We start from the raw sequence: 14541 nt of genomic DNA on the forward strand, positions 1-14541 counted from the left end.
CCATGTCAAGGAGTGGCTGATCTTTCTGTCATTTTGTTCCATATTTTTTACACAATCTTTCCCTTTTGTCCCTATATTTTACTTTACCAAGGCAAATACATTTCTTAGAAGTAGCAATCACAGAAAACAATCATCTCTGATGATCTTTTATCCTATTAGTATTGCTCTGTCATTAAGTCTCCCTTTCTCTTTCGCAGGCTGCCTGCGGGATGTGAGGCTGAACGACCACTCCCTCCTTCTGGATGGTCAGAGTACCGAGTTCAGCACGGTGTTGGAGCGGAGGGGGGTGACTTCAGGTTGTCACTCAGACGCCTGCAGTGCCAAGCCCTGCCGCAGCCCCCTCTACTGTGTGGACCTGTGGAGGAAACACCAGTGCAGGTGTGTGAGGCTGACTACACACACATTTAAACACATACAAGCACTATCTCACACACACACACACACAATCTGACACATGCTAAGGACACACAGACATAGTTAAAAGAACAAACCTGTTCTCCGCCCTCTCCCAGGTGTCCAGGTGGCCAGGTGACGGTGACAGATGAGACATCAGGCCACCACCGCTGTGTGCCCTCCCCCTGTGGACCCTCGGCCTGCCGTAACAGGGGCACCTGCCACGCCCTGACCCCTGACAGCTGGCAGTGCCGTTGCCCCGAGGGGTTCAGAGGTCAGCGTTGTGAGGTGGGCCAGATGAAAGCCCACCGTATGGCTGCCCTCAGCCCGGGCTCCATCCTGGTCATCAGCATGTGTCTGCTCGTCTTCTTCGGTAAATATGGGCGACTAAAACCCTCTCTTCACATGACCTTTTACAGTATAGTGAGCTGTTTTTACGGAACATTAAGCGTGCTTAAAGACATCAATAGAGTAGCCATTATAATGCTGTCCATTAGCAGCATTGATAAACACCATATAGATAGATGTGTAGTTGGATGTATGTGGAAGGGAGAGCAGGGGAAATAGACTAGAGACTAGAGGGCCTGTTCAATGACAGTGACACGTGACAGGTAGCGAGGTTTGTATGAGCCTCTGACGGGTACGGCTCTGTGATGTCAGACTAGCAGTGCCCCCGAGGACCCCTCTGTCAACGCTGACGGCCCTGATACACGACGCAGCGAGATCATAGCCCCATGCCAGGGAAAGGAGAGGGGGATGAGAAGTGGAGAAGGCGAACATAAACATCTGAGTGCTAAAACTAGAAATGTCAAGCGAGATGAGGAAAAGGGTGAAGTAGCTACAGTGGTGAATGTCTAAAAATCAGTGATGGTTAGACTTGCAGGGAGAGTAAGGGGAAGTTGAGAGAGATGGCATGAAGGGAGAGGGGAAAAGAGAGTGTAGGATTGCCTGAGGGACGGTAGATGACCGACAGAAGACAAGAGGTGAACGTGAAAAGGATAGGTTTTGATTCATCTCTTTCCCTTCCACACTCAGATGCATGTAGAGTACAGTAGTGTTATCTCTCCATCTCTTCCATCCACTCTAATGACTGAACTGTTTCCTTTCTCTGTGTCCTGTAGCTGTGCTGGTAGCTGTGACAGTGTGGAACCAGAAGGGCAGTCGTAGTAAGTTCCAGAAGAGGGGCGTGTACCACCTCCCTGCAGAACACCAGAGCTGGGAGGACATCAGAGAGAACATCCTAAACTACAACGAGGAGGGAGGAGGAGAGCAGGACCAGGTACACACACACACACACACACACACACACGCACAGGTCAGACATTGCAGCACAGCGAAATGACCTACGTCGCTGTTCATTGAGATTGATTTCTAAATTGACCACCAGATGGCATCATTTACTTATTGTTCATACGTATGTTTTTAATTTGATGCCATTTCATCCCTCCAGAATGCCTATGACATCACAGAGCTGAAGAGGCCCCTGTGTTCCAGCCTGTCCCAGTCCTCATCCTGCACCACCGCCCCTCTCATCAAGTCCTCCCAGGGCTCCCAGGAGGAGGTGCACCCCGCTGGCTCAGCCTGCAGCTCAGGGACCCCCTACCTCCACATCCCCCACCACCACCACCGCCATCATCACCACGCTAGCAATGCTAGCTATACTAATGATAGTAATGATGCGCATGCTATCTCCGTGGGCCTCTGCCCCATGGACTTCAAGAGCTACGTGGCGCGCATCATCTGGGAGGCCGACAACGACAGTCAGGAGTTCCCGCCGGACAGCTATCACGTCTGGAGCATCGAGGGCGCCGGGTCCCCGGTCGGTAGCCTCAGCTCGCTGGGTTCTGCTATCTCCCACGATAAAGCAGAGGAAGAGGAGGGAGCAGCCTTCAGCTCTGACCGGCTATCCCACTGGGGGGACAAGTTTGAGGCTCTAAGTGAAATGTACGAGCGGCCGGCGCTGGCGCTGACATACAGGGACGCTTTGTGTTACAGCCAGAGTCAGAGGAGCCATAGTCAGGACAACCTGCCACACCCTTTTTAGGGTATTCATAAAACACAACATACACTGCAACATTGACTGACTTAGTACCTGCTAGTGATTGTGTCTGGTGTGTCACTGCTGGTTGGTAGTAAGGGAAAGAAAGCACACAGAAAATTGGCTCCTGTTATTTTTTTCTTCATGTTGACAGGTTTGCTGAAGCTTTATGTGGTGGAAGAGGGATTACAAGTCTTAGTGAGATGAATTTATTTATTCCGTTTTATTTCTCTCGGTGATGTGTTGAAACTGTATTTATTTTTGCTCTGAAATGATGTTGAACCAACAGGGACAATGTTGTTCTTCTATATTATAAGGACTTTGAACTTAATGTGTCAAATGTATATGTTACCGGTACCCATTTATTTTGTATTATAACGTTTTTGTTTCAGACACCCTATTGGATAAAGACAGTCATGCCAGGGAAACGGGCAGACGGAGAAGCTCTGATTTGTTCCTTTACCACATTCTATCCTGTGAGAATATATATTAACAGCATTTTTGTCCTACACAGGGGGAGTTCCCCTTCTTCAGTTCAGCAGGAGGTAGATATGATCTCTAGGAGGAACCTTATATAACTAAAGCAAAATTGATTAGACGAAGAAAGTTGTCAATCGTGTTGCTTGTTCCTTGATATGTGTAAGTTATCCGTTCTCATATGCAAGAGATTCTAGAGCCTCTAGACTATTGTCAAAGACTTTCTCTTTCAATCACGGTCTAATTGCACTAGTGGATGATTCTCAGTGTTAATTGCAGAATCCATTTGCCAAAAAATAAGTACAAACCTTAAAATGCTTAGAACGGTAAAAGCATTGTTGATATGCCCGGTGAGAAACCCTCACTTGGCATCAATGATGTGTATTATAGAATATAGTGATGGGTTTCAGATAGGAAATATTTTTATACTCCAATATAGATATAATGATCTCAACCCTCGTGGTGCACTGTGTTGATGTGTCTTACAAGGACGTGCTCCTTTCTTCTGTTTCTAGCTCTACGTTGGTTCAGAGGTGGTGTTGTGTGATGCCAATCATGTCTGAAACTTCCTGTCCTATCGTCTTGGAAACAAGAGGGCAGGATGACCCCACAGTGTCCTGACAACGTCTGATGAATGTATTGTGCTAAAGGAGACAGGACGTACAGGGAGGGGTTGGCTGGGGAGGAATAGCTGTGAGTAGTCAAAGAAAAGTCAAACAGTATAATCACAGAAACTCCATTGCCGAAAATTATTTTATAATTGATCTGATTGAAATGATTCTATTTTTGTTGCCGTAGGTAGACAGAAACTCCACAAAACTAGCTCCCCAAAATGTCTTCACTTTACGATTTTGTTCTTGATAAGTCTTATGTATAGCTGTATAAACAAATATCAATTTTTTTCCATGGCTGTAGAGTTACTGTGATGCACAGTGGGGACAAAGTGAGAACCAGGAACACCTCACTAAACAAACACACTGATAAAATCCCTTCTGGCTATTGTCTCCACATTTCAAATTACTGGGGGTGCCTTTTGTACGCTGGTGTTTGGTCCAATTATCGACTGCATCCTTACATTTTTTTCCCCCATATAACTTAACTGCAGTTGCTATGTTTGCATATTTTAACCTAAAATGATAGATACAATGGATAAATGTGGTTGCAGCCGTTCAGTGATTTTGATCAGGACACACATGGACTCCAGAACTCACAAACCCAGTAAGGCTTCACTCCTCGCAGCCCAGCGTCCCTACTTACTGTATTCAGGACTCGAGGTCCTTGCCCCCCATGTTATTATGTGTATATATAATGTACATATCTAACGTTTTATAGCAACCTAACGTCAGATATTCCTTTTGTATATTACTTTTAATAAAAATTAATTTTCTTCAAGGCATTGCAATGGGTTTTGTAACTTTATTTATCCAATGTATGGATGGCTGTAACTCCATCTCTATTATATGGACACCGTTGATGAACCATGGCCCAGGCTTTATCAGGACATAGCACTATATGAGAGAAGGTTCAACAACAGGGGATGAGAAATACGGCCATGATTATTCTTAACATAGGGACATACTGCCCTCTGGTGGTGAGTTTCAGATCTTTACACGAAATACATGAAAAATAATGTATTTGGTCAAACGATAGTTTCTCTCAAGGATTTAAACAAATATTTCTACTGTAGATGTGTCATAGATAATATGGGCTATTTGTACGTGGAGATGGTAGCACATTGTACGTACGATAAGTTGAAAAATGAAAAAAACTTGTCATAAAAATGAAGGACTCATTATGCAGTTGAGTCAGGGGTGGGGGGAGAGGGTCTCTTTGTCAGGGTTGGTTTAAGAGGGATGGGTGGGGGGTTATGATAACGCTGGCATGTAGAGGTGGGGGCTATGCGTTCCCAGGCCAACACAATAACCTCTCAATAACAACACAATAACCGAGACTTGGGAAGGGGGAGGGGGGAGAGAGAGCAGCCCATGCCTGCCTTGCTATCCCACTGTCTGCCTCCTAGACTACCCCCTCAAACACACACACACTGGCCTCATGGAGAGACATGCATCATCACACACAGACCCCCAAGCGGAGCTGACTGACCAGGGATCAGTCACTGTTCAGTCCTTTCAGGGTGGGGGACATTAGAGGGACTAGAGATAGGACTTGGGCAATTTTCTTAAAGGCCCAGTGCAGTCAAAAACATAATTTTCCTGTGTTTAATATAGAGTACAGTATATTTCCACACTATGAGGTTGGAATAATACTGTGCAATTGTGAAAATTACAATTCCCTTTTAGTGTTCGAAAATACGGACTGACATTTCAGCCTGTTTTGGTGGGAAGGAGTTTTGCCCTGCCTGGTGACATCACGAGGCAGTGGATAAGTTAATAGACAAAAAAGAAAGAGTTCAAAACCTCTGCCAAAAACAGCTAGTTTTCAGTTTTCCCCACTCAGACCACTCCCAGACAGCCCTAGCATAATTGTTGCTTGAGAAATTGTTGTTTGCTAAGAATCTAAGTTTCTTTTTGACCATCTGAATTGAAAACAATCACAATAAGTTAATTGTTACCCTGAAATTACTTGATATAGATAATGGCTGCATTGGACCTTTAACACAATCACATATTACTGACAGTCTCTTACAGCTGTTTTGACCCACCTTATCTAACCTTGAATTCATAAGATTAGTGTTGTCCCTCTGGTTTCAACATAACACCCTTCAATACCTGAGTGATTACTTAGAATGTTGAGCACGTCATTGTGACTCCGTCTGAGTCATGGTAAAGGCTTCTTCTCCACGCCGGCTGTCATTCGAGAGTGAAGCCTTCTCCTCCCCCTCAGAAGATACTCCCACAGCATGTGTAAACATGAACTAAAATGCCAGGCCCAAGACAATACTCAAGGCCTAAGAAGGATACTGTAGTAATGCAAAGCACATGTTAAAAGTGTAGGCCTCATCTTTAACACCATTCTGTGAAAAGGTACTTTTTTTTTCTTGTCGGAAGCGGAGGCGTGAGGCTCACACCGCACTCTGAGGCCAGGCGATGTTCGTCCCATTTCTCCCTTCACTTTCCATCTCCCCTCAGCATGTCACAGAGATGCAGGACTCCTCCAGACTATTATGTCCATGTAATAGGTAGTATTGTATACAGCTCTTGTGGCTTGATGCATTCAGGTTAGACCTGTTCTAAATGGCATGCCCTCTCCAATTCACAAGAATTTAACAAACCATGGTCGAAAAAGTACTAGGCAAATGCTGCCATTCCAAAGTCAACCATAAAAGCAGGCAAAATGTATTAATTTCCATTTCATTTATTCAATACATTTCATGTTCCCATTAGAAAACAGAACATTCAGTTTATGTACATAACATATACACATGGGTATTTACAGTTTAAACATGGTTCTTTGTATACCGCTGCCTCGGCAGGCATCTGCACAACACTGAAGGGTTCAGTTGACAGTCACAGGTTTGCTGGACAGACTGGGTGTTAGAGCCCTCCACTGGAGCCTCTGGGTTCTCAAGTCTTTACAGCACCATACTAGTTCAACTACGGCACCACGGACAGGCTAGCGCAAAACTACGCAACATAACATTTCATATGTAACTGCATTATACCCCCCCCCCCCATAACAATGTCAAAATCATAAATAACATGCATCCCGTGACTTAAATAGGTTGCCTTCCTTTGGCATTGTTAAAGAACTGAATTCATAGCCCTATGAAGAATGTATATACGGAGATAAAAACATTGTAAGGCTTAAATGAACAAATAAATACAAGTTTAAAATGACATGGTTGTAAATTGGTCCAAGAGGCCTAAAATCAAACTACTGAAGTCAAGTGTTCCAGGAATGTGTTGTGGCAGGAGAATGCACCAGGCACATGGAAGTGAGTCGTTCACAGTGGAGAGAATACATACGTTCAAAAATGGTGCTCAAGATGGTATCGTAAACAGTTAACCCTGCACAACCCTTTCAAAACGGCTCAAATGTTCAAACGTAACCACAGCAAACATCAATACTTCTTTCGGCGTTATTGTACGGCTGAGCTTTCCCAGGAGTACCCAGATTTAGACTAAACAGCACTAAATACATACGATACCACAATGCTAAGAGACTGAGTTGAGCAACTCAACTGTGTATTATGTACCAAATAAAATATTCGCTTTTTAGCTATCAAAACATCCCATGTATTGAGATGTTCAGCTTCAAGTAAAAGAGGGAGCAGCAGACATGTTTCCTATGGAGAAAGATTTGATTCACCTCAAATTATCTCCATGTAAAATTCTAATTCTGGGGATTAAGATTATGAGAACAGGGTTTTTGTTGCAATCATTTGACTAAATAAGTCAATATAGTAACCATGAGCTAATTTCCATGGTTGTACTGCATATATACTCTGATATCCAGCTTGGTATATAAAGTAAAATAACACCTCTTAACATGCTACACAAAGGTGAGTTATTACCAAAAGGCAAATTTGATTGGTCACGTGAGGATGAGGTTCCGAAGTTAAGTTTCCCGGCCTCCGACTGGTCAGGCGTGACGTCTAGGGAATTCTCCCTTCATCGGGTTGGCCAGAAGATCAACACGAGGAGACCCTGGGGCTCAGTGATTGGCTGGTTTCTCTGTGCTTTTTGGTGGAGTCAATATCCCTCCTATGGCAGCAGGCGACAGACTGTCTTGGCTGTCCGGTTGCCTCTGGTGAGCGTCGCTCTGCAACAGACAAGACACTTCATTAAGAACAACGAACATTTGTATGAGCAGTTCCATTCATTCACTTGAAAAACATTACTTGGTAGCACAAAATGGCTGCCCATGCATCAAGATGGCTGCAATACATTTCTGGGTGGAAGCGACTTGCTCCTCCTAAACACTGGTAGAAATATTCTAAACAGCCAACAGTGTAGCCATTCTGTTTTTAATATTGTACTCATTCCAGCCCCTGAAATGTGTGAGCCCTCACCAGCATGGACAGGTAGTCTACGTGGGTCTGGATGTTGTGTCTGTCGTCAGACGTCACTTTCTTAAAGTCTTTGAGCTCTGCTCTGGGACAGGCGCTGACCGTGCGCATGAAGGGGCTCATCCACCGGACACAGGGAGCAATACTATCCCACGTCAGACCTGCACAGAAACAGACATTAGTAACTATGTAATAACACAGGAGGGCTGTGGGGTTCCAGAATGGGGCCAACCTATGTACACGATGCCAAATCATTGCTTACCTGATACTTTGTGGACAACGTCAAATGAGAAAAAATGGCAGAAGGCAGCAGCAGCCAGTATCCCATACTGGTAGTCCAGACAGTTGATGTCCAGTATGGCCAGGTCTAAAAGCTGTAACATGAAGAGACCAGGACAACCATTAAAACAGCTGTTGGGAAGCTAAAAACCTTCCATGACAGTCATGTGTCAGAAGGAACAGTAAAACCTGCAGAGGCGGGGGCTTGTGGACTCACCTGTGTGATCTGGATGTAGGTGTCCTGAGAGAACTGAGGTACCAGGAAGTTGACGCCATCCTTTAGGGACTCCACCTGAGCATAGAGCTTAAGCCATGTGATCACTGTCTCTGGACACAGGTTCCAGTTCAGCGCCTGATGGAGGAGAGAAGCCATTAAGTAATGTGACAACTGAATTAGTACAGTGCAGGGTTGGGCACAGGGGGCTTCTTTACCTTCAACATGACAAGTTCCATCTCCAGGATCGCATCTTCCTCACAGGCGCCGTCAGTAACGTAGGCAAACTCATGGAGCTTTGGAGGGTAGATTTCCTGAGGGGCATAAGGAGGGGGAACGATTAGACTTGAGAAAAATACATAAAATGCAATTTTGTTATGACAGTATAAACTAAAGCAGTGGTCGCCATCCAGAACAACATGAAAACAGAGGGCATTACTCCTACCTCCATCTTAGACGCGATGAAGAGGGCTGTGATGCCTATGAGCTGCAGTCGGTCCTTCTCCATATCGTCCTGTGTCAGCATGAAGCGGTCAAAGAAGTCCTGAGCCAGATAAGCAGTCTGTCGATGCAGAGTGTACACCTCACTCACCTACAACAGGACAAAACAGGGATGGGTTAGACATCAGTCAGGTCTGTACAAATCCTGGGGCACTATAGTAAAGAAGTATTGGAGATGTAGAACCCCTGAGATAATAACTATGGAGGTGGAGTATCAGACCTTTGGCCCATGCATATCCAGTCATTACAAATCCAGTCGCGGGTGTAATCAAGGCTTATAGATGGGTACAAGTAACAGGTACAAGTAGGCCCAAGATTGTATGGAGTACAGCAAGTCATTTCAGAGACACACATACCTCTAGAAGCCAGTCCAGGAGAATGGCCCTCATCTTGGGCTTTAGTTTGGGGTGCTGCTGTAGGAAGCCCTTGTCATGGACATACTTCAGCTCCTTGTTCAGCATCTTAATCCACACGTCATCTGAGCTGGCCCAGCTGCAAGGGGAAAACACACACACACCGGTCTTAACAGGACATCCAGTGTGCAATCGCATGGACTATGAGGGCCCAACACCAGACACTGAATTTGTTCGTCATCAATAGTAACAAACAGGAGAAAACGCAAAAAGTTCAGAGTAGCTGAAGTGTCTCTAGTTGCAGGTCTACTGCCACCCTGACTAATGTAAGCGTTGCATTGACACACGTTAGCCAAGTGGCTAACGTGAGTCAAGTCCCACTAAAACACTACATATTCAGAGTTTTCTTAAGTAGCGTTGGGGGTACACCTTAGGAACAAAGACATTTGGCATCTGCATGAGAGGGGGAGCAATTTCCACTCTATTTAGGTGTAAAGGGCATTTGGGCTAAGCCCCTTCAACACACACTGTACCTGAGGCAGGGCAGCGGTGAGGTCTTGATGAAGATGTTCTTGAATCGGAACTGCTTGAAGCTAGACCGGTCTCTTGTCATCTCCAGCTCCTTGTGTGGCGTTTCTACGAGGACACATGGACTTGCCCCTTCTTCTGACCACCGTTTCTAGAGAGAAAAGGCACCAAGTTCAATCTCTTCATCAGCAGTCACATAAGCAGCAAATGCAGATATAAATAAGCATGCATGTACCAAGTGATAATTCCATATAGCCAACAGAGCCCTCATTTACAAATAGAGGTCACAGCATGCTACCAGCACAGTGAAAACTACCAAACTGCTCATAGCTATAGTATACATATGAACTTAACATAGAAAAGAAAATAATGATTTCGACAGAAACGGGTATTTATGAGAGGTTCCATAGTGTATACGAAACAAAGCATGCGATGTGATTTAGATTAGGCGGGTGGAGGAGAAAGGGACAGACAAAACGCGGGGTTATTGCTCAGTCTAACCCACTGACACAGTTAACGCGACTAGTCAAGTCTCATCAAGAATTACTTCGACATCAATGCGAATTTGACTATAGTTCACCCCTAAATTCTCCCACATGATTTACAGTCATCAATCACTGGCACAACTTGGTAAAGTGAATAGAATAAACAAGCAACCAACCTGAATTTCATAGCTTTGTTTCTTCACTGCGGGTGGCATCTTTTTGGATGGCTGAAAAGTGGACAATACAGTTAGCTAAGATTATAGTTCTTATTTGACGACAAACCAATAAAAACAATACCGCTACACTAACAGTTAAAAATAACACAGCTAGCTAATTGAACAAACCTCAGATTTTCTTTTTCGTCTGATCTTGACATTCTCTTCTGGTGCGTTCTCATCTCTTGCTTTCAATGTGATGCGACCACTGAAAGGACAGAATTTTTAGCGACATAAAGCAGTCACCATACCAATTGTTACAAACATGTACAAATAAGCAATGTTATAGCTAGCTTGCAATCATGCTTGTTGATAACAAGGCTTTATCCCATACCTGCGTCTAACGTTAGCCATTCTGTCAATTGAAGGCTTCAGAGTTCCACCGAAAATGATCCACTGAAACGGAGACAGGGCGAAAACATTGTTAAAATGGCAAAAATACTTATCTTTACAAGTTCAAAACACGATTGGATAATAAAAGGCTGTTTTTTTCCGGCGGTAAAATGGCATGCCAAATGGGTTGAGCTTGTGAGTACCGTCATTTTCATAAAGAAATCTACCACAAATTGCATAAAGATCAACTTTATGCGTAGTCCCAGTGTTATGTCAGAAGCCCTGGTAGTAACTTACATGGTTATTGTTAACAAAAGTAACCACACGATAATTATTTGATGGTTTGTGAAACCCAACTACGCGCCAATTTCTCGAAGCGGGAGGATTTGGACAGGCACTATGGCTAGCTACAGTAGCTCACCAACTAACCAACTGAGCCAACTTTAACTCTAATACAGCAACATAAAAGTTTAGATAAAGGATATGATACTTAAAGAATGTATTGCCGCAGCAATAATTCAACATTGGTAGGTATAATTTGCATGATGTAGTTTGCTGGCTAGCAAAGTTCCTTGCTAAGTATCTTTATGCCACGTCCCTGAAAAGCAGTGGTTGCTTCTATGTTAATGTTAAATATCAATCAAATTTGATAAAAGAACAGCGTAAAAACAATGTGAAGAAACAGATGTATTGTCTTATCAAATCAACCAACTAATGTTAGCCAGATAACATTAGTTTGCAACCAACTTGTTTGCTAACGTTACCAGTCTCTCTTGCTATTTGGTTCCTTTTCAATATTTTTAGACAAAAAAAAAAAAAAAAACGAAATGTTACTCATCGACATAATAGCTTTACCACGCAACTTCGGAATAAACTCCTGAGATATATAGCTAGTTAAATAAGCAAACAATTACTCTCCAGCTACTTACCCTCAGAAATGAATGAACGAATAATGAATGATCAGCTGTCGCGCCGGCGCCAATCTTTATATATATGACCATTCCATGGCAAGTGCGCATGTGTGTTCCCGGTTCATTTAAACGCGCTAAATGTTCAAATCTGAATTCCATTTATTGCAAATAAGAAAGCGAACATTCTGTTTTATTTCCCGGGAGGTAATACATTTGATCACGTGTTTTCGATCATTATTAGAGACTAGCACTCATCGACTTTGTATGGATGGCGGATCTACTTTGCACAAGAGGGGTTTAGTTGATATTTTTAGGAAAAAAGGACGCTTTCCTTATTTCCCGGTTAACCTTAAATGACGCAGTAGGCGCTGAGTTAGCCTTTACACTTGGTCAAGTATATATAAAAAAAAGGTTTATGCTCTATTTTCTTATTTTTTCGCTACAAGAAAAACACTTCCGTATTACAGGTCCACCTTTGGGAGGGGTTTCAAACTCGCTTAGCCAATCAGAGGAGGGTCAGGAGAAACAACGTGGTCTTCCTTCAAAATGTAAACAACCCGAGATTAAGATAGTGTGGAGCGCTGTCATATTAAAACAGGAAGATTTTTACACGTTTCAACGCAGAGATTATATGCTTATTGTTATTGTACATAGATTGAGCTAGGTTGAAGCTTTCTTTTTTAACTCCTCTTCTAGCTAATGCATTATTTGTCATACCAAGATAAGACTGCTGGACCCGTCCAAATAGTGACATCGACCCCCATGTATACATACCTACCTCTACCACAGTTTCTTACTAAACCATGTTTGCCTATACAGTAAAGCAGGATCAAGGAGTTACATGCCGAAATATTCTGAAATAATGTATTAAATGTTTTTAAAGTTATGCTTGAAATGGGCATTGTCTAATTGACTCAACAACCAAAAGCATAAAGTTAAGCCTTTTTAATGATTCAGAAAATCGACAGTTATTTCTGGTTGCCTAGCTGGCCAGCTAATTGATCCCACTTCGTACAATACCCCTCAGATTTCAACACACAATAAACATTAGTCATTATTCCATTGTATAGCCTTTAAAACAACTGTATAGGATTATTTTATCAGAGTTATTATTTTCTGGGTCACTGTTTATTTCCTAAAGTGTTGAATCGGTTGTTTGTTTGTAATAAACTCAGCAAAAAAAATAAATGTCCTCCCACTGTCAACTGTGTTTATTTTCAGCAAACCTAACGTGTAAATATTTGTATGAACAAAGCAAGATTCAACAACTGAGACATAAACTGAACAAGTTATACAGACATGTGACTAATAAATAGTGGAACAATGTGTCCCTGAACAAAGGAGGGGGGTGGGGGGGTCAAAATAAAAAGTAACAGTCAGTATCTAGTGTGGCCCCCAGCTGCATTAAGTACTGCAGTGCATCTCCTCCTCATGGACAACACCAGATTTGCCAGTTCTTGCTGTGAGATGTTACCCCACTCTTCCACCAAGTCACCTGCAAGTTCCCGGACATTTCTGGGGGGAATGGCCCTAGCCCTCCAATCCAACAGGTCCCAGACGTGCTCAATGGGATTAAGAACCGGGCTCTTCGCTGGCCATGGCAGAACACTGACATTCCTGTCTTGCAGGAAATCATGCACAGAACGAGCAGTATGGCTGGTGGCATTGTCATGCTGGAGGGTCATGTCAGGACGAGCTTGCAGGAAGGGTACCACATGAGGGAGGAGGGTGTCTTTCCTGTAATGCACAGCGTTGAGATTGCCTGCAATGTCAACAAGCTCAGTCCGATGATGCTGTGACACACCGCCCCAGACTATGATGGGCCCTGCACCTCCAAATCGATCCCGCTCCAGAGTAAGAGGCCTTGGTGTGATGCTCATTCCTTCGACGATATACGCAAATCCGAACATCACCCCTGGTGAGACAAAACCGCAACTCGTCAGTGAAGAGCACTTTTTGCCAGTCCTGTCTGGTCCAGCGACGGTGGGTGTGTGCCCATAGGCGGCAGGTGTGAGGTTCGGATCTACTGATCCTGTGCAGGTGTTGTTACACGTGGTATGCCACTAAGAGGATCATCAGCTGTCCGTCCTGTCTCCCTGTAGCTCTGTATTAGGCGTCTTACAGTACGGACATTGCAATTTATTGCCCATGCCACATCTGCAGTCCTCATGCCTCCGTGCAGCATGGCTAAGGCACGTTCAAGCAGATGAGCAAGGACCCTGGGCATAATTATTTTGGTGTTTTTCAGAGTCAGTAGAAAGGCCTCTTTAGTGTCCTAAGTTTTCATAACTGTGACCTTAATTGCCTACTGTCTGTAAGCTGTTAGTGTCTTAACGACCGTTCCACAGGTGCATGTTCATTAATTGCTTATAGTTCATTGAACAAGCATGGGAAACAGTGTTTATAAACCATTTACAATGAAGATCTGTGAAGTTATTTGAATTTTTAATAATTCTTTGAAAGACAGGGTCCTGAAAAAGGGACGTTTATTTTTTTTGCAGAGTTTAGTTATTGAAGATCTTCCTGCCAACTACTTTGCTCACTTGTGATTGGTCAAACATTTGTGATAACTTGTTCTCAATTGTTTGATGAAGTCCATCTTTTAAACATTTTATTAGGCTTTAATATTGCTGTGCAAAGCTGTTATGTGCTCTTTATTCAGAACTCATGAGAATGTCATACTGAAAGTAACATCATAGCTGTCTCAGCTCAGTGCTATAAAGGGCTTGTTTTGGAAATAAAGTCTAGGCTGGCTGGTAGGTCTTTCTTGCAAAAGAGATTTCATCATAGTTTAATAAACCTGGTAGAAAAGGTTGAATGGATCAAATGGACAGAAACGGAAGAG

The 14541-nt window shown here is 43.5% G+C and overlaps 2 protein-coding genes across 2 annotated transcripts in view; one reads left to right on the plus strand and one right to left on the minus strand.

Moving 5' to 3' along the window:
- Positions 1-4304, plus strand: part of LOC110534670 (neural-cadherin) — a 129064-nt gene extending 124760 nt beyond the window's left edge. Inside the window, exons 31-34 of the mRNA XM_036945505.2 lie at positions 198-378; positions 513-766; positions 1515-1672; positions 1844-4304. Of these exons, the coding sequence (XP_036801400.1) occupies positions 198-378; positions 513-766; positions 1515-1672; positions 1844-2437 (1187 nt within the window). The 3' untranslated portion in view covers positions 2438-4304. The remainder of the gene's footprint in view (positions 1-197; positions 379-512; positions 767-1514; positions 1673-1843) is intronic.
- A 1903-nt stretch (positions 4305-6207) lies between these two features.
- On the minus strand, positions 6208-11775 carry LOC110486705 (G1/S-specific cyclin-E2). Its single transcript, XM_021558487.3, has 12 exons — positions 11715-11775; positions 10787-10848; positions 10582-10660; positions 10414-10464; positions 9758-9903; positions 9228-9363; positions 8816-8962; positions 8589-8684; positions 8374-8508; positions 8140-8251; positions 7881-8038; positions 6208-7630 (listed from the first exon to the last, which is right to left on the minus strand). The coding sequence occupies exons 2-12, from the start codon at positions 10804-10806 to the stop codon at positions 7523-7525; spliced, it is 1188 nt and encodes a 395-aa protein (XP_021414162.3). The 5' UTR covers positions 10807-10848; positions 11715-11775; the 3' UTR covers positions 6208-7522.
- Between the last annotated feature and the right edge of the window lie 2766 nt (positions 11776-14541).

This window comes from Oncorhynchus mykiss, chromosome 2, assembly GCF_057628025.1.
Source record: "Oncorhynchus mykiss isolate SJ-2025 chromosome 2, ASM5762802v1, whole genome shotgun sequence".
Taxonomy (NCBI): domain Eukaryota; kingdom Metazoa; phylum Chordata; class Actinopteri; order Salmoniformes; family Salmonidae; genus Oncorhynchus; species Oncorhynchus mykiss.